This window comes from Atractosteus spatula, chromosome 16 (genome assembly GCF_055471065.1).
Source record: "Atractosteus spatula isolate fAtrSpa1 chromosome 16, fAtrSpa1.hap1, whole genome shotgun sequence".
NCBI lineage: Eukaryota > Metazoa > Chordata > Actinopteri > Semionotiformes > Lepisosteidae > Atractosteus > Atractosteus spatula.
Genome location: NC_142721.1, coordinates 5727654 through 5752612, shown reverse-complemented (window position 1 = coordinate 5752612; position 24959 = coordinate 5727654). Strand labels below are relative to the sequence as shown.

The following is a 24959-nucleotide window of genomic DNA, read 5'->3' as shown; positions in this document are numbered from 1 at the left end:
AACTGAGGAAAAACGTTCGCGGCGAATCCGAAAGCGAGTTGGATGGGGCGTTGGAGGTAGGGCGACTGATGCAACATTTTATTACAGTAAGACATTTTCGCCCCGATATGCGGGCTCGTTAGTTTCTCGGTGAGTGAGCGCCGCCGTGCAGTTCACAGCCGGTCAAAGTTGCGAAGTGTTTTAAACCCTCAAAAGCGGAGCGATTCACTTTTCTTCCTTTTGAGTCGTGCGGGATACTGGCTTGACTGACGACGGCCTCGGCCAATCAGCTTACAACGCCCAGAGGCGAGTGTGAAACTGGATCCATCTTGGCTCCAACACCACGCATCCGTGTCGCGATGAACTCCAAAAAGAAAGGCTCCAAAATGGCAAACGTCGACCGCAGTTTCTATCGCAGTGCCGTCCGTCTGCAAAACGCAACCAATCACGCCTTAGAGAATTGTGCGTAACGCGTCACGCTGCTAATTTGATTGACAGACGGCTCGACAAATCGCTCTTCTGTATGGAGGGAGGGTGAGCTTGACTGACGTCGTTTTAGCCCAATCACAGACGCGCTGGCAGTTTGAGTGGCAGGTGTGGCAGTTATGTGTGGGGGGAGGGGTCGCTGAAGTTGATAGATCCGCCATCTTGGAAGGTCCTGGTTGATGGTCTTATCTATTTTTCCCGCCTGCTGTAAACATTTTATTTTTTAAAAAAAAAATACGATTCCCCGTTTCCTTCGCGGCATATGTCCGAAACGCTCGTAGCAAAAACGTTTTCAAAAGCTACATGCCTGGCGGTCGCCATTTCCCTCTGTTTGTCGGTACGTAGTCCATGCAGTTCTTGCTATTGGTCAGAGAGGAATAGTTCGCAACTCCGCTGTTTTGCAGAGTCAGAGTGGTTGGGGTTTGTTTTCTTGTTTTATTAAGTTTCAGAACGGGTGCGACTGTGGCCGTGTGGCTCTTTCGTCTGGTTTGTGTGCATGCTTTGTGCCGGCTCTGTGCCGGTTCTTTCGTGTTAAAAGCGTGCCGAAGAAGCCGGTTGACAAGTTCGTGTTTTGTCCCCCCCCCCGTCGTCTCGGCGTAATCGCGAAGTGTGTTTCCAGGCTGTGTTATCGCCTGTTTGTGCTTTTCGCATTTATCCGTCTTCAGCTCTGCTGGTGCGGGTATCTGCCCCTGGCTTGGGAAGTTCAGGTGCTTGATTCGGCGATTTTCCGGTTTGCCTCCTGCCCCGACGCGAACTTGGGTAAAACATCGCTTCGGTTTGCTCGCTTTTTATCTCCACCAGTCTGGTCCTCTCGGAGTGTCATTTTAGTTGTGAAGGGGTTTAAATCTTTTTAGCGATGTACTTCAAAGTTCGCGAGTCGTGAACCCACACTGCTGAATATAATAACGCTTAGGGACTTGAGTATTTCAAGGTTTGGGCCTGACAGATGAGGAACCCACCTTCCAACATCAACATTTTGCAGCAGTGTTTTGGTCGTATACTTCCTTTATCATATAACAAAGTTGACCGGACTTCCACATTAGCTGTATTATGTGCCTTTTTATTTGCGCCACAATGGCCAGTTTTGTAATTAACGAAACGATTTCTGGCTTAAAATTACCGGCTATGTGTATATACGTTTATATACAATATAGTTGCTTGCGCCGATTTGGCATAGTATTTTGAGAAAATGAAGTCGTACCCACAGGAGAGGATTAGATATGTAGCATAAACTTTTTATAATTGCTGAGATACTGCTTCGTCTGCATAAAGATGTTGGGCGTTTTAAATGGTGTCCAAACATGACGACTAAATTGCAGAAGTATTGTATGCAAGTCTTTTTATGATTTAGTAGAGTAGTAGTAGTCCCTTATTAAGGCATATCACATTCAAGCTTTAGGTCAGTGATTCTCAGTCCTGGTCATGGAGTACCCCTGTGTGTGCTGGGCATTTAATCACCACTGTGGTAATAGCTGCCAGTCATTTCTGCTTTTTGTTAGGCTTTTTATTGCACTCAGGCCTTGGTTTTAAAATATCTTTTTACAATATCTTTTACAATATCTTTTTACAGTGTCTCTCAGTCCTGAGAGACACTGGATAACCTGTGTGTGGATTCCTCGGATTTTGTTCCAGGGAATTGTTGATCACGGACTAATTATTTTAAAATCCTGAGTCACTGGGAGTTGTCAGATAGTGTCGGTCCCACGTGTCTGTCGATCAGTTGATCACCTATAGATGTTTAGTCAGAGATAAGGGAGCAATTTCTTAATTGAAAGGTTGAGAAGAGATTGCATGAAGAGATGTGTGATGATGGCATTTCTGAAATCAAGGACTGAATGCAGAAAAAGTCTAAATCAGTCAGCAGATCAGTTACAGGTAATTAGCACTGGAGATAAAGGGCCCAAGAGTAACAAAACACAGCAGGTACAATAGTATTCCAGCACTGGTATTAAGTACCAGTGCTTTAGATGTCTTGGATTCCCACTCACGTTTGCATTTTACAGTTAGTGTTTTTAATAGAATCTATAAAAGGGCCTGCAAAATGTACAGTGAAAAACATAATATGCATAGAGCTGTCATTCTGCATTAAGGCTTGCCCCTAATTCTTAAGTCATTTAGCTTCTGCATCACCAGTCACTATGCCTAATTTTCATGTCTCTTAGACTGGATAGTGGCGATCTCACACCATGTGACAGCCAAGTATGGAAGATGAGCAAAACTCTTAATTATTTTGGTTTGATGAAATATAAATGTAATACCTTTTTTTAGATTGAACTGGCATTTGTTTGTCTTGGAGTTTCTAATGATTGGACACCCGTTAATAAGCAGCGTCATGATCTGTTCATCTTTACTTTTAATTGAATCTGTCATGAGTTCAAGTGCTTGCTTGCTTTTTTCTGCTGATACCACTGCAAAAAAAGTGAAATTAAAATCCCAGAATTCAAGTTGGTAGTTGGTACTGATTTACTATAGTATTTGCATTCTGAAATAATTTAATGACTTTAAGTCATAAAAAATAGAAGTAAATTATGTGAAGCATTATTGTACACTAATAGAGTGGCGAATGTGAAGCAAATGTTTGGATAAGGATGTTTGTTGAACCAAAAAGGGAAGTTTATTTCTTAGTTTATTTTTTAGTGGAACATTTTTTTATCAAAGTTATAAGTTGCAGCTTAGTCCAGTAGGGCATTAATATCCACATTAGGAGGCGCAGTTGCTCGTCTTACGATTGTGAGGTTTTGGACCAAGTCCAGCACCTATGCATAGCCCAGCCCCTTGAAGAATCTATTAAAAGCTTTCCTTCCTCTCCACCATTCATGAGAAAGAAAACTAGGCCAGGAGAAATCCAGATTTCTCTCCTGTAACCTTTCACCTTCATGAATGTATTTGCTTTATCCTTTTTGTTGCCTTCCCAAAGACAGAGCTGAAAAGCTAAGCTGCATCACTTAACTACTGTAAAAAAAATTTGATACCCAGTCCTGGTTGGCAGTCCTATTCAGTTTTTGTTTTGATAAACATTGTATCTTTTGGGTATTCTGAGAAAAAATATTATGGTAAAACTGGCTGAGATATGGTTAATTAATCAGTCATTTAATATTGTTTTCTTAGCTGATTATGTGTTGTGAGATGATTAAAATACTGGCCTTTTTTTTTTGAGAAGATACTGTTAAGCAATTTGCCAAAGGTTTTTAGAATGAGTTGTAGTAATTTACTCTTGTTTATCAGGGTACTGCAGGTTGGTACATGTGTCATAAATGTTAGTCTTTTGTAGTAAATTTGTACATAACATTCATTTGTCAGAGTACCTTTACCTCTGGAGGGGCAGAGTTTGGTTATTTATGCTTTGCTTTGAGTCCCACAAGGAACTTGGGAGGATGGCTTCAGTTTCTTTTTTGGTGTCGAAGCATTCTATAGCTATGATGTCACAACAAGGAAGTGCAAACCCAAAGAATGACTAACACTAAATCATGGGTTTAAGTCCACTGTACATATTTTGCTCAGCTCTTTCAGGTTTGTCTCTTGCTGATACTTGAGTGGTTTCAGTTATTAAATTAGTTATAATTATGTTTGCTGGGTGCAATACACGTCTCTTGATAACTGTTTTGACCTTCTTAAATCATTAGTTAACTACTATAGTGAAGGATATGTCTGTAGTTCAGTGGCAGGTACAAAAAAGTTTTTACTGTCACGCGTTCATTGAAGGAGAATAACAAAAGTTAATTCTCAGGGACTCACTAACATTAGTTTACTGTTAAGAGGTTTGATTTATAGTGTCTGATCCAATTGTCAAGGATTTACAAAAAATATTGCAGTGTTTAAAAGTTCTGGATTATGTTTGAAATAGGTATTTTTATTTCCTGAATAGCATTTTGTATGAAGTGTCCAATATGGACCATAATAGGAGCGGTTGTTTTGCTTTTTGATGAATATCTAGGTGAAGTGTTTTTTTTTAAGTGGACTGGGAATCTCTGAAGATCGTATGAGGTTCTCTACAGAATCCCTATAAACAAAAGGGAAATATTTAGTCTTTGATGTATTACGGTATAGACGTGGCACAAAGGATGTGATCTAACAGTTCTTGCACTGTTTAGGTGGTGTAGTACTGCCTTTTTAAAATAATTAGCAGCATTATTTAATTATGCCTCTCTAATTTTGTTAAAAGGGGTCTGCAATCAGAATAGGTTGAAAGGTCTACATTTTTAGGTCTTATGGTTTTAATATCTGTCAGTGGGATAATTTTCTTTAAAGTGTAATGTTAAAAATTTGTCATGTGTCTAAGAAAAGTGCCAGTATCTGAATAATTTTAAAATGAGTTCTTTTGTGCCTCTGTCTTACAGGTGCATGCTGATTTCTCTGCTGCTTCTGTCTGGTATATCAAAGGGTTTCTCCTGTTTCTGCTGCTTGGAAAGCCTGTAATGGGCAAGATCTCAAAAAGAACACAAACATTTTATTTTTGATTAATATTTTTCTTTGAGGTTACTGATTCAACCAGGTAAGTATTTCTAATTTTTGTTTACTGAATGCTTTTATTAAGGAATGTTAATACTGAAGGTATAATTGGTTTCAGTTTTTCCTGTGTTGCGTGATAATGGTGGATTGGGAATAGATTTCAGTAAAAATGCAAGGGAAAATACAATTGTGGATGTCACTGGGGGTGCTCTTCTTAGTGCTCCAGTGAATAAATAATTAAAATCAAGTCAGCTTTCAAAGCTGAACTAGGCCCTAACTATGCTGGTTGTTGTATATTAATGTGAAGGGTGACCTAGTTTGCGTGTTAGTTCTGATCAAATGTTATTTTGTTTTTCTTCCAGTAGCACATCATGTTTTGGAAGTTCGATCTGCACACGACATCCCATATAGACACGCTGCTGGAGAAGGAGGATGTCACTCTCACGGAGGTTATGGATGAGGAGGATGTCTTGCAGGAGTGTAAAGCTCAAAACCGCAAGCTGGTGGAATTTCTGGTGAAGCCACAGTGCATGGAGGATCTCGTAACCTTTATAACACAGGAGCCCTCTGAAGACATGGATGAAAAGATCAGATACAAGTATGTACATTCTAGTGGGTCCTTTTGAAATCCGAAAAGCAAAGAAAAATAACCTATTTCTGGCGATATGACATGCCTGTGGTTAGAGTATTGAGGGGATAGAATTGGTCCACTTTGTACTACATCCTCCTGGATTCAGGGTGTCAGTTTCTGCTGAGCACATTCCTTTGGTGGGCGTGGAAAGCTGAATGTGCAGTGTAATTTGAGTTTCACCTCCTTTTGTCTGCAATGTTGCTGCCCTTCCCAGTTATTTCTAATTTTATTAGGAATGAGATGTAAAAAAATTCCTATTTTTTTTCCTTTAAATTGTGGGTTAATGGAGTTTGTTTATTCCTCTGAGATTAGGTTGCTGGGTGGAGGACCAAGCTTATCACTGATATTCCATAGTACAGTTTTAGCAGACATGGTTTGACAGTGGTTGGAAAGAAAATCTTCTATCGACGTTTTTCATTACAAGCTTAAAATGTGTATTCCATAGTAAAATTCTAGCTGCTTGAGTTTATTTATAGTAGTTGTTTGCTGAGAATTTTAAGGGCTTGTATTTATCTATTGACTGTCTCTTGGAAATTTCAGGTATCCAAACATATCCTGTGAACTCCTAACTTCAGATGTGGCACAAGTCAATGACAGACTAGGGGAAGATGAAAGTTTACTAATGAAACTCTATGGGTTTCTACAAAATGAGTCTCCTCTTAACCCTTTATTGGCTAGCTTTTTTAGTAAGGTGTTGAGCATTCTTATCAGCAGAAAACCAGAACAGGTAAGCATCCAGTTTGAAAATCTTAACAGTTTTATAATTTGTGATGGTGCGAATTTGTATCCCAGATCTTGTTATTAGTGATTAATGCGTGCAGCTCTTTAGTATGTGTATTTAATTTTATTTGAAGATTACAGAGATCTTTAATTTGGCTTCCGTTTTCTATCGGATTTGACTTAAACATCATTCATCTAACCTAGTCTGTGACATTTTATTAAGGATCGTTTTAGCAAAGCACTTGTTAAAGGGAACATTGTGCTTTTTTATTAACAGGCAGTTAATTTATTTTTTTTATTCATACAAATTAAGAGTATTAAGCATTTGAGAGGATTGTTGGAAGTTTGTCATTCTTGGATTATTTTTGTCATGCGTTTTAAAAGTTTTTATTTTCCCTCCATCTTAGATTGTGGAATTCCTTCGGAAAAAAGAAGACTTTGTGGATTTAATGATTAAGCATATAGGGACCTCTGCTATTATGGACTTGCTTCTCAGGATGTTGACGTGCATTGAACCACAGCAACTTAGGCAAGATGTTTTAAATGTGAGTGGAAATTTAAATTTATAAACTTTTGCGATTAATTAATTTCTTTAGATGACTGATGTTACAGGTGAACCTTTTCAGATCAGTTGATTAGTTAGTGTTACAATGAATTTTTCAGATTTCATTGGAAAGCCAATGAAAATTCTAATGGCTTGAGCCATACTCACCAGTGCTCTATTAATGTTAGACATCCGATCATACAGCACAAGGTCATAATCAGACTTCATTTCTCTAAAACTAAATTGGAAACGATATGTCCGTCAGCCTCTTCTTTACATGACGGGTGCAGGTATTCTGGTGACACTCTTTTCTGGCTTTGTCCGGAATGATGTAAATTTTGGATAGAAATATTTCAGTGGTACTTGAAATTGCTTGGGAAAAATATACCCCCAGATCCTGAAATAGTTGCATTTGTTCAGGAGCAACTCTCAAACTAACAATGAAAGAACAATCAGCACTGATGTTTGGAATGATTGTGGCCAAAACAAATGTTGTTAAAGAATGGAAATCTTTCATTGTGCCCTGTTTCAAGGGCTGACTCAATTAGATGATCTCCTCAATTACAGTGGTGAGGATTTGATTTTATAGGACAGGGACTTTGCCCCACAGTGCCTTTCTTGAATGTTTTGAAAAAGACTGAGCACTGTACATATCCCTGTATGTTTTACACATATGAGAGTGATTGGATTACCTCTATCATATATTTGACTGTTCTTAAGAAAAGTGTAAAAAAGGTATAAGCAATTATTTGCTGTTTGTGTTTTGTATGGGTGTTTTTCCTTTGTTTTTGTGTTTTTATGTATTTATTTTTATGTTTCTTAAAATTAAGTATTTTAAAATACAAAAGATGCATTACCTATCTAAAAAGCTTTTTAAATATGGGTGTTTTATAAAGCTATTAACCATTTAAGCCAAATTGAGAGGTGTACATCCTTGGGTTTATGGTGGAGTATAAGATACATGAACCCATTACAAATGTTTTCCAAATTTAGCAGGAATGATGGTGAAAGAAGATGGGCCTGTTTGATGTCAGAGCTTAATATAAAATCAAACATTCTTCATGGATGAATCTCCATTTTTATTTGATATTTTGTATTAATTTGTTCTTATTTGCTTGGTTTTAGTGGTTGAACGAAGAGAAGGTTATCCAGCGACTTGTAGATATGGTACAGCCAAATCAGGATGAAGATGTAAGACTGATTTGTTGTTGTTTTTTTAACTCTGCTATTTTTTGTTTTGGATTATATTGCTTTTTCACACTCGAGTTTTTTCACCACTGGTATATCTGATTCCTATTATCCTTTTATCAGCACTGCTAACATCAAATGAAAACTTCCTTTTAGTAACAAAAATATATATTTTGCATTATGATTTGCGCAAGTGATTTCGCCCCAACTTTGATGATTTTTCATGTGCCCTATTTAAATCTTGTTTATTTTTGTTTTTCAGAGGCATTCAAATGCATCCCAGTCACTATGTGAAATAATTCGCCTAAGCAGAGACCAGATGTTTCAAGTACAGGGCTGCACAGAACCTGATCCCTTACTGGCCACACTGGAAAAGTATGCTTAACTTCACCTTAAGAGGCAGCAATATAAGACAAGCTAGGAGAATGAAGTACTACAAAAACATTGCATAGTGACTGATATTGCCGTTTTTGTGGTATTTTGTTAAAACTGGGAGGAGCTGCTCTGAAATTTGGGTGATTCAGTTATGGATAACACCTGTGGGCATTTAAGGATTTCAAAGGGAATAGGCCATGTATGGTGTCAGTCAGTATAATAAAACCAAATATCTGCTAAAATCTTTGAATATTAATGTTGTAAAAATCTTCACTTTCCAAATTCTGTATAAATGCTAATGAAAACTAGTTCATAGTTGTATCTTTTATGATTTTATGAAAGTATCTTTATATTGTTAGTTTTATAAAATTATATGGGTATACTGTATTGGTGTATTGGATTGGATTATATACTTTTGAAGCATTCCCTCTTTGTGCAAAGGATGTTAATCTCTCATTACAGACAGGAAACAGTTGAGCAGTTACTGTCCAACATTTTTGACAAAGAAAAAAATGAATCTGCAATTGTCAGTGTTATCCAGATACTTCTGACACTTTTTGAGACCCGCAGGCCTGCGTAAGTGTGAACCATTGTTTTGAATTTAACAGTTGCAGTGATTTACTTCTATGCCATTCATATTTAATTGATCGTTTTCTGTTCTGTGAACCTATTTTCTGAAATGTCAGGATATAATTTATTTTGAGGCTTAAGGCTCCATTGCCTGGCAAACATTGTTTCAAGGCAATGTCAGATGTTTGCTTTGTCCTGCAGTATGCATGAATGATTCTCCGGTACAGTTCACACTTAAGTTGAATCTGGGCAGTGGAAGAAAAATTAAAACTAAAAATCTAATAAAAACATACTTTACGCATTAAGACTATCTTTGTATTAATTGTCTGGTGAGATTAACTTATTTTTGTCTTGTAGCTTTGAAGGCCATTTAGAGATTTGCCCTCCTGGTTTGAATCACCCTTCATTTTCAGTCAATCAGAGTGTTTTAGAAGCCATCAGGCCACAGCTGAAACACTTCCACCAACTGCTGCTTGAGCCCCCAAAGGTAGCAAACACTGTGTTAGGTTTTCAGTAAAATGAGGACCATATTCTGAAAGTCTTTTTTTCCATTTCTAAAATCGTATTGGTATTTCTTCCACCTATACAATTTAAATATGTATTTACTATGTCTGTAACTGTATTACGTGTCATGTATAATAACCGTTGTGCTGGTATTTATTAGATGAAGACAGTATTTGCTCCTGTTGTAAGAGTTTCCTTTTTTTAAGTCTGATTGATTCCGTCATTTATGGGTTGTCTTATCAGAGCATGTATGAAACGAGCTCGTTTCCAGTACTATCTGTGATTGTAGTCTTTGTGTACTTAAAGATTCTGCATCCAAGCATGACATTTCCACTTGGATCTATTAATAAAACTATTTGCAGAAAGCTAGAACGTCTTTTGTGTAAAGTTTTACAAACGCCTGTCTAGTTTGCAGGGAGACTGGGAAAACGTGCTTTCAGAAAGCTCTTCATATTGTTGCCTGTTTTATTTTTCTTGCAGAAAAATGTCATGAAAACTACATGGGGTGTGTTAGATCCACCTGTTGGCAACACTCGATTGAATGTGGTCAGATTAGTGGCTAGCCTTCTCCAGACAAACACACATATCATAAACTTGGAGCTGATTGATCTTAACACTGTTGGAGTCATACTTGTAAGTCAGAGGTTTCTTTGTGCAGTTTGGTTTCTTTAAATGTTTCACTCTTTTGTATTTCATATTGTGCTTCCTTTTCAATTCCACATGGGTCTGAAGGTCAGTTTCTGCTTGAATGTGGCACCGTTTTAGATAAAAATCGCTGAAAGTTTGTACTTGGTTTTGCCTGGGAAGAAATAGCCACAGTTCCCAAAGTGTTATAAAATGTAAATAAGAGGACAAATGAATATTAGTTTTTACTTTATCAGCTTTTTTTCCTCATTTTACCTTTAGGATATGTATTTTAAATACATATGGAATAATTTCCTTCACCTCCAAGTAGAAATCTGCACTGCAATGATACTAGCAATCCCACCAGCCCAAAATGAAAATGCAGAAATCAACAGAGATGCTGGTGAAGAACAAGTCAGGGATAATGTCCTTGTAAAACATGTGAGTAAAGATTTTTTTTTTGTTAATCTGAAATTATACTTCAAAGAAAGCACTGTAGTAAACTTTTGTTTCATTGTTTTAGTTGTTTCAGAAATGCCAGTTACTACAGAGAATACTTGATGCGTGGGAATCGAACGAGAAGGAACAGTAAGTAGTGGAATTAATTTAGTTTTAATGTATAAAGGGGTGGTCATTGACACTAGAACTGCTGGAGGTCAATGTTTGACCAGTGAAGAACTATGATACCCTGGCTTAAGGATGTTGGTTTGGCCTGATCTGTCATACTCCAAGTTCCAGTTGGACCAAGCAGAAGTATCCTTATACAGGAAACTGAGAACCATGAAATGAGTACTGAATACTTGATGGTAGGACCACGATTAATCTGTAAATCCCTTATTACATATATTACTGTATCAGTAACTTGGTGGTAAGTGACCCTTGCTGATAATTGATATATTGATAATGTAATTAAGGAACAAGTAATAGGTTTATTCCATGCTGAAAAGAGAAGAAAGGAAAAGCAACGTTTCGGCTGTGGAGCCTCCTTCAAGTTTAGTTAAAATATCTGAGCTCAGGTATTTATCATATATCTAGTTTATTATGGTCTACCTGAACAGCTGTTACACCCATATGTCTTAATTTATACCTGCTAAAATAGTATTACGAAGTACTTGCTTTGAGATGGAAAATTAGAAAGCACTGTTTAGTTCCTTGGGAGGATGCCTTCCAGAGTTTTTACGAGATCCTTTTCAAAGTGAGCACAAGGTGTGAAGACTATTGTAAACTTTAAAAATGAAGGACAGAACAGTTTGGTGCCTAAATTGTGTACATAAATGTGAACATAAATACTTATATATAATTAGTATTTTTTTCTAACACAATACTCAGGATCATCAGATTAAATTTAGATGATTTGTTAGTGATCTTAGTAACTAAACTTGCCTCAGTAATTTCCATAAATCGCCAGTCATCACCAGTATTGCCTTATCAACAAGAAGTCATCTGATGGACGAGTTCACAGCTGAAAATGACTGAAACATAGAGACAGCCACTTTGGTTCCATCTTGGCAACAGTGTAGTTGAGATGCTGCGGTCTAGTTTTGGTGATACTCAACCATGGCCTTGGGAGTGGTCAACATGGAGGAGGTCATGGGCCATACAAAATCAGCAATAGTACATCTCTTTAATGTGGTGCGGTCATGTCATCCTCCCAGTACTGTTAATCCACTGAGAATCAGCCCCCTATATGCCACAGGTGTTGCATGTCTTCATGTAGATGGTATGGAGGCGTCTTCATGATGTAGGATTTGAGGTCAAGGAGGCTGCTTATGTAGGTACCTTTCACTTGATGTCATGTGCAGGAGAGGCTGTATTGAGTCACAGAAAATGACAGATGGTAAGAAGGTCACTTATGTTTCCGAATGGCAAAATACCGATGTATGTTTTAACTAAATTTTTGTCTATATTGCTAGCCATTTTCCAGGTGCTATAGGTAGCAGCTGTATTTTCCTGAGTTATAATGCTTGTCTTTGTTCTGGAGTGGTTAAACTTTGCCTGGAAGAGTAGACTGGAAGTAGGTGACGGAGAGCCCTTTGAAGCATCCAGATTTTAATACTGTTGATCCATGACTAGGACAAGTTAAATCTGTTCATAATGTCTGTCCAGGCATCATAGATGTGCACCTTGACATACTTTATCCTTTATTTTTAATATACAGATTCTGGTTTCCCCAAAATTGCTAGAATATCCTTAGCAGGTATTGAGTAATGTATAAAATTCTACGTGTGCAAAAAAGAATTTGGTTTTTGACAATTGTGTATTTGATATAACATCTGGCTTTATTCATCCACTAGCATAGTCTTCACTGCCAACCGACTACCAAGTCATACTACCAGCAGTATTATGAAACTTGTTTCACAGCCAGAGCTACCACTTAGGAATAATTAGAACTGATTTTTGTTTTTTACTGATTAACACAATTTCCCCAGACTTAACACTAGAAGAACGCTAAACCTTATTTGGATTGCCTTGATTTCATCTTTGTTGTGGTTTTAAGAGCAGCTGTTGGTGCCCCGCCTCCTCAGGATTTCTATATATGTGTATTATTAGGTTGGTACATCTGGCCTCAGTAACTCCATGGAAACCAATCTTACTTGAATTACAATGTAATGCCGATACTTTGTGGATTTAAAAATGCTAATTACAGAAGAAGTATCTTAGTCCTCAACAAGTGCGCCCATGGTCTCAGTTCACTGTGGGGAAAGGGTCAGTGTGCAAGTACTGCTAAGTCACCATAAACATACCAGTAGATATATCTTCATGAGCACCTGCTGTCTGAAATAATGTAAAACTTAACCTTGAATGCGAGTCATCTCTATTTATGTTGCATGTTGCTCAATATTAAATAGCGATATTAATGTGAAAACCCAGATGTTTATCATTAATGTTCTCATTGATTTGAAACTTGGAGAAAGCAGTCCTTGATGACAAGAGCTCTAAACACTAAAAACAAAAACAGACGTTAATTACATGGAGTGGTTGCTGATGAATAGGCAGGGGTGAGGTACACAGAACTGGGAAGTGACTGGTTAGTAAAAGTGAAAGCACCAAATGATTTGAAAGTGATCTATATCCTTAAATTCCCATTTTGTGACCAAGTGAAACTCCTAGTATTTTCTTTCCCACTCTAGTGTTTCATACTGTTCTGATTGGAACTTTACTGTTTTCAACATTGAGGCAATTTGAGGGCTTGATAGCTTTCCATGCCTTTTGATTTGAAAAAGTTTGATTTGGTTTTAATTACCACTTCTCTCACAATGTTTTTTTTAAGCTGCAATAAATAGGTTTTAAGACTTGAAAAACATAAATTGGATCTAACGTTTCACCAAGGTTGATTGATTACAAGAGATGAAACTAATCATGATGTAATTCCTTCTTTTAGATCAGAAGGAGGAAGGCGGAGAGGATACATGGGCCACTTGACTAGGATAGCCAATTCTATCGTGCATAATAGCGAGAAGGGGCCTAACAGTGCACTAATACAGCAACTTATTTCAGGTAAATTGTTTCTGCAGTTGAGGCAAACATGAAATATACAGTCAATATTGAATTATTGGATTTGCTTTGAATCTTAGTTTTTTTTCTCAGTGTGTGGCATTTACCTCAGTAACACATTGTGGTTTGGACGTACCTTAAGAGTTTATTGTAGTCGGTGATAGGCGGCTGAGCTTTAACCCTAGAATCTACAGTAGGTCTGTGTACCATATATTGACTAACCCCTTAAATTTTATTTTAAGAAACCTAGCTGCACTTCATGCATGTTTGTTTACTCATTCACTTCAAAGTTTGGAATAGTGTGCATACCTAGAGTGCAGCCTTTAGGATTTCTGCTGTGGTTCATGTTTAAAGTTATGAGTGTTATAATACACTGAACTTTCTTGTCTTTGATCTAGACCTACCAGATGATGTCAGGGAACGCTGGGAAGCATTTACATCTGGTCCATTAGCAGAAACAAATAAGAAAAATACTGTAGATCTAGTAAGTTGACATTGAAAATGGATCCTGCTTCCCTTGTCTTGAAGCTGTATAAAATTCAGTAAAGTTGTATGGTTTGCTTTTTGTGTCTGCGCCAGTTGGCTGAAATAAATTATGCTTGGTGAAAGTATTTTTCAGGTTAAGTTGTGCTTTCCTTACAGTTTAAAAATATTCTCACTTAAGATTATTGAAACCTTTACAACCTAAGTATTAGGTATTGTCGAATGAATTGCTTACATAAATTTCTAAGCTAGAGCCAACAGTTCAGTTTTTGTACACTTCATGAAATTGTTCATGAATTAATTTGTAGTAATTAATTTTTTAATGTTTTGTTTCTTGAAAAATAGCTTAGTTGGGAAAGTTTTAGCTGTGGGTTCCTACTTTTAAGCAATCTTCTGATGTTTTATATTTCTTTTTGTGCTACCAGGTAAATACACATCATATTCATTCATCCAGTGATGATGAGGTTGACTTTAAGGAAAGTGGGTTTCATCAGGATTCATCTTTACAACAAGTAAGTCTGTAATGGGGAAAGGTCATTTTTCATATTTTTCGTCAAGTTATTACAAATTGTTGCTGGTCTGTTTCAAACATTCATAATTATATGCATAGTGCAATTGTCTTGTAAATGAGTCATTTTCATTTGCTGATTTGATACTTTGTTCAATATTAACTGTTTCATTGAGATATTAAAGGTTTTGTAGTGTCAAGACTATATCATTATCGTTGGTCCTGGGTTTGCCAGGCCTTTTCTGATTATCAGATGCAACAAATGACGTCCAATTTTATTGAGCAGTTTGGCTTCAATGACGAGGAGTTTGCAGATCAGGATGATGTCGTGGAGTGAGTACTCATAATGCATGTTTGCATAAAATTGAGTTTCTTTCATAGTTGTAAAGAGGTCACTTGTTAAACTAAAGCAAATATGGAGGAAGAGTTTAAAGTTATCAGTTATAGATATTTAGTTTTCTTGGTTGGGTATTTTCAGTGGGGACAATTTGCTTACTGAACACAAAATGGTCTATAAATGTATTTAACACATTGATTTATTTACAAAAGTTTAATTTGATAGATCGTTGATGTGAATGTTCGGTTTATTGGACCATTTAGTTTCTTATCCTATTCAAGATTAACTATCCAGGACTGTTTCCTTTTTTCCATATGCTATGTATCTCCTACCTTTCCTTAATTATTTTAGTCGTGCCCTGCTAGCTTTGTTGGCACATGTGTGAGGAGTAGATGCACAAGCTTTGTCTGCGTATCATTGATATGCATTATACTTTTGTAAAATCATAGGATTCCAATGTGTGAAAGCGGGAGGTAATTGCATCTGATGCTCTAATCTTTTGAACCTTATGGTATTTTTCTGCACTGCTGGGTGGAAGTTCTTTTGAATCGAAATGTCACTGGTTGGTTTGGACTTGGTGGGAGTATTTTTTTCACTTTCTAGAATGAGGGTGGCTGGTTGACATCACTGTCCTATTCTCTAAACTCTCAAGCTATATTCTTATGTAATTTAATGAGATTGAGAGTATGTCACATGAGTTAGTATAGTGAATCTTGCAAATTTATGCCTACTTAAATGTTGCCCTCTTTATTATTGCAGTATTCCCTTTGATAGAATATCAGACATCAATTTTTCTTTGAATACAAATGAAAGTGTGAGTATTCTTTTAGTTTTTTTGACGAGAAATGTAATGCATGCTGATGTTTATTCAAAACAGTTATTATAAGTAATAGTAATGAATATTAATAATAGTTAATTTCCCTAGATCTCTTGTGCCATTAGATCATATTTTTCAAAGTTTATGTTTAAATGGATTCAAAAGGATTGGATTTATTTTACTAGATTTCTGTGTGATATCTTGTCAATTTTTTTGACAGGCAAACATAGCTCTTTTTGAGGCATGTTGTAAGGAAAAAATCCAGCAGTTTGAGGATGCTGGATCTGATGAAGAGGATATTTGGGATGAAAAGGATGTAACTTTTGCACCAGAATCTCAGAGGCGTCCCAGGTAATGAATTCTGTTTGAGAATATAAAATAGGATAATGTGAGATTCAAAGAGGCCAAATGACATCCTCTTGTTAGTAGCTAATTGATTTAAGGACCTCTTCAGCCTTTTCTTGACAGAAGCAAGGATATAGGCTTCAACAACAAGGGCAGCTTATTCCATACTCGCTCTCCCCTTTCTGTAAAGAAATGTCCCTTGTTCTTTGTTTTAAATGGAGTTCCTCTTGCGCTTATCAGATACACTAGTTCACTCATTTTAGTTTGTGTTTCCCTGTTCATTCTGCAGAACTCCACTGGGTTGACTTTGTTTATGCCTTTGGAGGATATTTAATGCTTCAGTTTTGCCCCTTATAGTCTGTGTTCTAGTGAAAGACTAAGAAGGTTCTGTTCTTTTAGCTCGTCAGTGTAGGACATTCCCCCTAGCCCAGGAGTTTCTGTGGTTGCTCTTCTCTTGACCTGTTGCGAGAGACAAATTGTACTTTATTCTCAATATATGGACACACTAATGCATCGTACAAGAATTTGATTACCTTCAGATCATGCTGTTTGATTTCTCAACCCTTTTTTGTTTTGAAATCAGAACAGTAGAATGAAAAATGGGAGGTCACACAAACACTTGGAAAAATGGTTTAATTTAGCTCTAAAGATGAGGGAGCATCTGACCACTATCACATCATGCTGTTATGGACTAGAAAAATGTAGATTAACTACTTCAATTACAATTTCAGAACATTAATGCAACTAGGAAGGGTATGTCTCAGCCTTGTCTAATCAGTATTTTTCATTGGCAGAGGACACAAGACCTTATCTGGGTTCAAACGATGTTGATGTATGATACTTTGTCTTGCTTTTTTAGGAGTTCTGGCAGCACTGATAGTGAAGAAAGTACAGATTCAGAAGAAGAAGATGTAAAAAGAGATCCATTTGAACCTCCAAACACAAATTCAGATGATAGAATGGAAGTTGATGCAAGTGAAGGTAATTTAATATGATTAACAGTAAAAAATTCTCTTGCCTTTTAAAGTGACTTCCATGGTAAACTTTAGAAAGAAACATTTAAATAGAAAAATGTACTAAATAACCAAAACAACTATGGCCATGTTCATATAGTATTGGGTCTCCCAGCTCATTGGTTCAACGGAATGACTGTCTTCATCAGTACTGATAGCTCCTATCATTAATACCACTGTAACACAGTGCCTGTCAAATTAGCAGGCCTAGTTATGGTTAGTCCTGAGGCAAAATCAGTATTTGGCCATTTTAGGAATGCTATTGTTTTCCATATCAGTCCTTAATTGGTCATTATAGTGTCTGTCATGTCTCTGGATTCTTTTTCCGATTTTATAAAACCATAGGGGAGCCAATAAGTTTTTTTTTTATATATGTTAATATTTGTAGTGGAGCATTTTTAGAAGAGGTGGATGTTGCTGGTGTTTTTCAGCCCCTGGGTGGACAGCTAATTTTGATGATATACCTATGGACACAGGAGGTACTGCAGTAGTGGCTCAGTCTGCAGCTCCAGTGACAGTGGGCTCTTCTGAGGGCTGGAATTCAAGTGAACCCATATCAGGAAAAGAAGGCGGCTGGGCAGATTTCACTGACTTTTCACCAGAAATAAGGTGTGAAATGTTTTTAGCACTTGATGTGGTCCTTGCCTTTTTCCTTTTTTTTTGTGAAAACTTTACTTTTAAGTCAGAATAAAATTTTCAGAGACCTGTATTTGACTTTAGGAAGTTTTTTTGTTGTGTCATTATTGACCATTAAGAGTTGGAATATTAAAAATACATTGAAGGGTGTGTTAAGTGCTTAATCTCTCAAACTCCAGTTTGCTTTATTTGGGTGTTACTTTTATTCAAACCCATTACTGAAATAAACTAAAAAGTAGTCAAATGTTTGAGTAAAAGTATGTTTTATGACGCATGCTGTCAGTGTAGCTGTAGTGTTTCCCCCTCGGGAATTATTTCATATATAATGTTACATAAACAGAGACTATAACCCTCCATTTAAAGCTGCGGGATGGATAATCACTCCAATAGGTGCTGATACAGTAAGATTCCTCCAGCTCCTTATAGATGTATCTAGCCTGTTGGATGCATTCTTTACTTATTTTACATCTAAAACTTAACTTCTCCACCTCTTTACAGTATGCAGTACTTTCTGATGCATTTTTTAAAGTTTTTTCTGTTGAGTAAAATATCTTGTAAAACACTCTGCAGATACCCTTTAACAAAGCTTGTATTCTGAAAGCAATTTTTCCAAAAAATATTGCATATTCTTCTGCTTGCATTTTGGGGTTTTTAATCAATTGACCTGGAGGTGAAATGTGGGTGAGTTTTAAGGTGTGTTCTTCTGCAGGGCACAGTGTAAGCCTGATTATATTTTGGTTTTATTCAAGCCCCAAAGATCCTTTAAGAAGCAGCTCCCCAGTGGCCATGGAGACTAGTTCTGAGACTGCTGACCCCCTGGGTGTGAATTTGCCAGCACAACCAGAAGGTTGGTGTTTCTCCTCCCCCCCAGCTAGCTTTTTATTATGATCACTTCCGAACTTTTCTGGCCAGATCTGCAGATGTCAATGCTAAGTTGTTTTGTATTGCTTGTCATGCTGAAACTATTTTCACCTACTTTTATATAATAGCATATTATTTTTGTTTTTCAGTTTTTCAGCAAATTTTTCTTGTTGATTTTATGTTAATGCAAAGTAAAAGAAATTGACATTTTTTTGCAAATAAGGTTTTCTTAAGATGCTTTTTTTAAACTGCCACTGCATTTTCAAAACGTGTTCACAATCCAGTCTATTTTCCCATTGTCCTGTTACGTTGCTTTGTTTTCTAGAAATGGAGAGGTGGCCAGTAGAGAGTACTCACCCACAGGCAGCACCCAGTGCAAAGATGGACGCAGGCTCTGATGGAGAGGAGGAGGAGGACCGAATAACGGAGACTGTCACCAATGGCTCGATGAAGGAGACAGTCAGCCTTACTGTAGATGCCAAAACTGAAACTGCTGTGTTTAAAAGGTAACGTTGTGATTACTGTAACCCAAGAAAAAACATTTACGTTGTTTATACTGACTACACAATGCCAAGGTTGCATTGTGTTCTTCGAAGTTTTATGTTTCTATATTATTCAAATTATGACCTTTACAGGAGACCTTGGGTTTGGCTTTTAATGTTTATTTTTTTCCACTCCCGTACCACTTCTTATGAATGTGATTTGTTCCCAGAAGCCCTTTTGTATAGCAAAAAATTGTAAAAAGAAAAATGTATAACTTCCCTCCATGAAGAAATAATGGAAATGATTTGTTTCAGTCCCCAAAAATGTCATCCCAACTTTTTTTTCCATTTATAAAAAATAACATTCATACTGTGGTTTGTTTTTAATTTTAAAAAACTGCTTACCTAGTTATAAGTACTCTACAGTTGCCACTTCATTTACTTGTTACACACTAGTTTTCATTTTTTTAACACCTTAAAGGTCAATGATAAAGTCTAAACCAAAAAATGATTCTTATGGAAAGTAAGCGAGTGTACCATAGCAAACATACAAAGGAAAACACAGTGAACCGTATCGCATATCTCTCCACTCCACTCCACAGGCTCTGTGCTAGCTCTCACACATACTGGTTAGCAGATGGTGATGCAGGCACTCAACATGAAACGAGTCGTATGACGCCTTCCTCTTCACTCTCTACATTTGGCGGAGGTTTCAAAATTTTCCTTCATATTGCTTCTTTGGAGCATTAAAGTTGGCTTTTGTTATTCGCAATGTGGGAAAAAAATCACGTGATTTGTAGTATCATCGCAAGGAGAATATTCGTAAAAAAGTACGGGGGTGTTGTAGAATACATTATTGTAAAATCAAGATGTCGCATCTCAATCTTTTTGCTTTCTTCAGTGTCTTATTTACTATTCTACCTTAATATCTTTGCATATTCTCAAATGTCTCAAAGTAATGTAAACTGGTGAACACTCTTTCATATGACCACAGACCAAAAAATAAACCCTTCAGAATACTTTAGCAATGGCTGAGAATCTGTTTTTGTTTGTATGGAAACGTTCTTTAACTGCAACGCTTACAACATGAGCTTCCTCTTTCTCTTTGGCGTGCGTGTGGCTTCAGAGTGTTGAAATCCTTTCGGTATGTACAGCAAATAAGGGACACGCTGTGTATGTTTTCATGTCAGCCACTTCAAGTCTGTCATCTCCATTTGCATGTTTTTCAAATTCAAATGTGAACTGTGGGTATTGTAGTTTTTTCAATATTGCTGTTTCTTCTGTTTTCTTATAGTGTATGACAGATAATTGTTAATAAGGCCTAGCTGACTTCTGTGGGACCCATTCCCTCTCTTTCCCCTTCTGTATGTTTCCCCTTCCCCTTCTATCCCAGTGGCAGATAAAGAACATTGCAAAGCTTTGTCAGTGTTAAAGCATTTGTTTTATTCTGCTCGGTTTGGAAAACATGTCAGATTTTGTTCCATCAGACTGAAGTTACAGTGCATATAATTGTTGCTAGGTTGCAGTTAGGGAAAAGAATAATGGTAGCTCAGTGCCCTACACATTAATAGTAGGCTTATTTATATTTAATAAACCCCTTTGTCCACTCCTGGGGTACTGTGGCAACCATTCCCCTTATAAAATGAAAGAAGTGTTCATATTATCCGTCTTTCTAGATGTCTTTGGGTTTTGAAATCTAAAAATTAAAAGTATTTTGTTTTGGTTTTAACAGTTTTGTTTTTCATTTTTCTTTTATAAGACTTTCTCATTTAAAGTGAAGCTAGCATACTTTTAAGATCTTTTGATTGTTGTAATAATAGGTAGGTAATGTACATCAACTATTTTGACGTCATTCTGAAAGAGGCGTTTTTTTTTAGGTATGGAAAACATTTTTTCAAACCAAAGTAATTTATCAGGTTTTCCTTTCCTACATACCGTAGAGTTTTGCAGTTAAAAGCAAGATTGCTTACTAGCCTTTATGCCTTAATATCGTCAGATATTTTAATGACTCATGTAAAATCTTTTTGTTCCCTTAATTACCGTTATGTAGTAAATTATCTGCTTAAACATTTCTACTAATCTTACTTGAATGTTTGTGGTGAGAATCCGGAATGGTAACTCATTACTTAAACATTGCCAAGCATCCCATTTCTGAAAATGTTTCATGGAACTCTCAGGACCTCTATACTCATTTGTGTTAATGCAGTTGGCACATTTATTTACACCGTTCTGTTGCATTAATTTGACCTTTATTTCCATGTTGCATGCATCTGATACATGTCACTTTTTTAAGTTAGAAACTTGCACTGTTGATGTGTAGTTTATCAAATAAGCATCTTTTTTTTTTTGTAGTGAGGAAGAAAAATTGTCTACCTCTGAAGATGCGTCTGTGAAATATGCAGTTCCAGACACTGCAGAGACTGATAAGAGTGTTCCTACATCACCACAGCTTGCCAGTAACTGTCAGAAGCAGAGGTAATACAATCTCTGAAATAATTATTAGTATAACTTGACTCCCTCTAGTATTTACAACCTGCAGAGCATTTTGATTTAGTAATGCTGGCACTATAAATTGTGGAGTTTCAGAAGTAAAATTCGTGTATTTTGGAGATTTGTGTTACTTACGAATTTGTAGTTTCCTTTCCTATTTGTATTTCAAGCTATTAATATTTGAAAGTGATACAACATCTTCTAACATTTAGAAGGCATAATTTTGCATTTTTCCTAACTATTTTTCTAGAATTCAGATACTTTAAAATCTGCTGTGTGAGTTGTTACTATTTTAATTCACACTTTCTCATTATAGATGGTTTTCATATTAAGTGTGCAGAAATTAATGAGCCAATCCCAATAAACTTAAGTAAAATCCATTTTTTGAGTGACTCCACCAGTACAGGCCCTTGCCTGATCCCAGGTTAAGCTCTGTGATTGTTGTAAGAGCCTGTATCATATCAGTACCTAGCTGTCACTGGGTTTCCACAAGCGGTAGCATTCGGACTGTTTTATGGGTAGTGTGGTCTTACTTGGCCTGGACTCTTGGTGACAGAGTGACCCCTACAGCCTTCTGTGTACTTGTGGCAATGTCTGTGAGGCAGTAAGTGTGCTGTACGGAGCTCATTACTGTGACCTCTTAAAAGGGAAGGGTTTTGAGTCTGCCTCCACTTCCTTATTCTCCAGTTGTTCTCTTCAGGGTTTCTCATTAATATTGCACTGTTGTTAGTGATATCCTCTACTCCCAAGCTGATAGAAAGTTGGTTTCTGTGAGATGTATTAAGTCTTTTTCTCAACAGCTTAAAGCACTTGGAGAAATCAAAATCTCCATCAAATGAAACTTTAAATGGTCCCCATGATGAAGTAACTGCTATGGAGGAAGCCAAGTAAGTTACATTATGAGAAAATGGGAGTGGATGGTGTTCTTCTGTTGAGCTTTTTAGTTCTATGTATAGAATGCCATTTTTACTACCATGTATGTTTTAAGTGCTGTTAGGCTTAACATAGACAATAGTTTTAAATCGTAATATTTAGGTTAAAAGTCTTTTGAATTAAGAAATTCCTTTTGTTGATTAGTGGTAGCCGAGAATTGTTTTCAGTGAAAATTGTAGTTCATTTTTTGAGTTGGTAAATTTACATAAAGTAAACTACTCGTCTAAGTATATTCTATAGTAATACTTTTGGCTAGCCACTTGGTTTTATAGTTTCTCAGATTACTAATTAAATTATTTAAAGCAATGTTTAAAAAACACTGCTTTTGATCTAACATGTATGGACATGACTTAGACATCAGTTTATCTGCGATAACAGAGAGTTAGATGCTGCAGTGTAGTTGAGACTTTCTAGAAATTCATTTACACAATACTCCCCACTTTAAAAAAAATTGAAACCATTAATGTAATTATAGCATATCACGAGTATTAATTTAAATATAATGTCCTTTGTGTTTTCTGTTCAATGTGGGTACACTGTACCTTAGGAATACTCTGTAAAAAAATTTGACTATTTGACTTTCTGGTGACATTTTATGATTTGGTTCTTGTTAGAAATTAGGTGGTCTTAATATTTAAGATACAAATTGTACATCACAAAGTGCAAAATTCTGTTTTTCAGAACAGATCAACGTGTCCCTTCACCAGAGGCTGCAGTTAATGGCCCAGCTTGATGTGATGCCAGTTTCCTGCTTCTGTCTGAGAAGCTTTTATCCAGGGGGTTCCAGTAGGGTTCACTGGAGGCACACCACCAGAGCCAGTCAAAGCCAGCCACTGCTGCACTAACTTCACCAGTTCAGGACCAGCAATATTCATACAAGACTTTACAGACAGTTGTACAGAAAGTTCGAACTGTATGAAGACTCTAATGGATACAGAGAACTTTTTTGCATTTGTTTATATACTGTTGTTCTTATGATCTGTCTGATATCTTGCCACTCAAGTTAATAGTCATGTTGCTATAGTTAAAATGATTGTATGAATAAAGTATTTTATAAAAAATGTATACAGAAACCGAAAATATCTAAGTGAACATCCCAATTGGAACACTTGGTGTGACCAAATAATTAAGCAGTTTTTGATAGGGTATCCTCTTGCACAAAATCAGATATTTAATTTCCTTCCAAGTTAAAACAATGGCTACCACGAATATGTTAATCTGCAACCTATTTTGGTCTGTTTTCTTATTAAGCTGATTATTAGAGAAAAGTATAATTTTAAATATTCAACAAAGGGTTTTTTGCTACCGGTATTATTTGTAAATGTTTCTTGTATCCTTTAAACATAAGCAAGATTTGAAAACCTTTGGTATAGTTTTTAACTTTTATTTATTGAGAAGTAGTTGATAATGTGTAATGTTACTAAAAGAGCCATACGCTTGTTCTCTTGTTTCACAAGATTAAACTGTACAACCCCCCTGCAGGTGAAAACCCCAGAAAATGGTTTCAGATGCACGTACTGTAGCTATTGAGTGGTGTCAACTCTTGCTGAAGGCTTGTAACTGCAAGTCCTCTGAACGATTGTGTATTCATTCACTGAAGTCAATCTTTATACCTTTTAAATGACCTGGAAGAAGTTCTATTTTACCATAGGAATACATATTATGAATAATAGTTGATATATCCCTGATATTTGCGTTGACGTTCTATCTTGCATATTATGAAATGAGAAAGCAGTCAGTGCCAGAAATTCAGAATTCAGGTGGATTAAAAATTTCCCTTTCTTTTACATCAGCAGTGTGTTTTAATTTTTATTCTAAGTGCTCAGCCTCTGGCAGGCAATCTTATGTACCTTGTTTAATTTCTTTATGGACTGATAATGATTTGATGAACCAATACAGCTATAATACCTGAACACTGCTGAAAGAAAATCTGCTTGGTGTCTGTTTAATTTTATTTCACCTATTTTAAGTAGTCTTTGTGAACGCTGGATGTAATGTCTTCTGCACTGAAATTAATATAAGATCTTGACAAGTCTAAGTTGGGTTGTGGCATTCAGGTGACATCAGAAAACCCAAGTTAATTTATATTGAGCTTCTGTGTATTTGGCAATGCAGTGACTCATTCTCAGAAGTAGATGAACTTTCACTTCACTGCTGTCATGGCTTTGACTGCTGTCGAGTTGCCTGGAAATGCTATATGCTACATCCTTTTCCTCTTACCCGTCATGACAACTGGTGGCATGGCAACAGAAGGCAGCTGCATGACTGGATACACAGGTATTTCAATATTTAGTCCATGCACAAATTTATTCTTAAAAGCTGTTTAGGTTTATAAGGGAACTTTTTTTTTGTTTACAACAAAGTAGTGTACATAGGAGTTATAGGTTTCTATCTGATCACAAACTAAAATGTAGATTTGTACCACTTATTTTAAATATCTGGGGTAACTTCTACTATTCCTTCATTATTTTGTGATGGAGGGCCAAAGA

The 24959-nt window shown here is 36.5% G+C and overlaps 1 protein-coding gene across 7 annotated transcripts; it reads left to right on the top strand.

Moving 5' to 3' along the window:
• On the top strand, positions 1-24399 carry ppp6r3 (protein phosphatase 6, regulatory subunit 3). 7 transcript variants are annotated; one of them, XM_088934561.1, is made up of 25 exons: positions 1-56; positions 4803-4957; positions 5277-5512; positions 6086-6272; positions 6673-6810; positions 7935-8000; positions 8260-8372; positions 8835-8948; positions 9300-9429; positions 9927-10079; positions 10353-10511; positions 10594-10658; positions 13453-13568; positions 13964-14049; positions 14474-14560; positions 14792-14889; positions 15653-15707; positions 15931-16061; positions 16915-17036; positions 17500-17677; positions 18454-18551; positions 18891-19071; positions 21400-21522; positions 22338-22424; positions 23152-24399. In XM_088934561.1, exons 3-25 carry the CDS (start codon positions 5286-5288, stop codon positions 23201-23203), a joined length of 2766 nt encoding a protein of 921 aa, XP_088790687.1. In that variant the 5' UTR covers positions 1-56; positions 4803-4957; positions 5277-5285; the 3' UTR covers positions 23204-24399. The 7 variants fall into 7 exon arrangements, with proteins under 7 accessions (XP_088790687.1, XP_088790689.1, XP_088790692.1 ...); XM_088934563.1 differs by having other exon boundaries at positions 3-56; positions 5280-5512; XM_088934566.1 differs by lacking the exon at positions 1-56 and adding an exon at positions 585-802 and having other exon boundaries at positions 5280-5512; positions 14843-14889.
• The last annotated feature ends 560 nt before the right edge of the window (positions 24400-24959 follow it).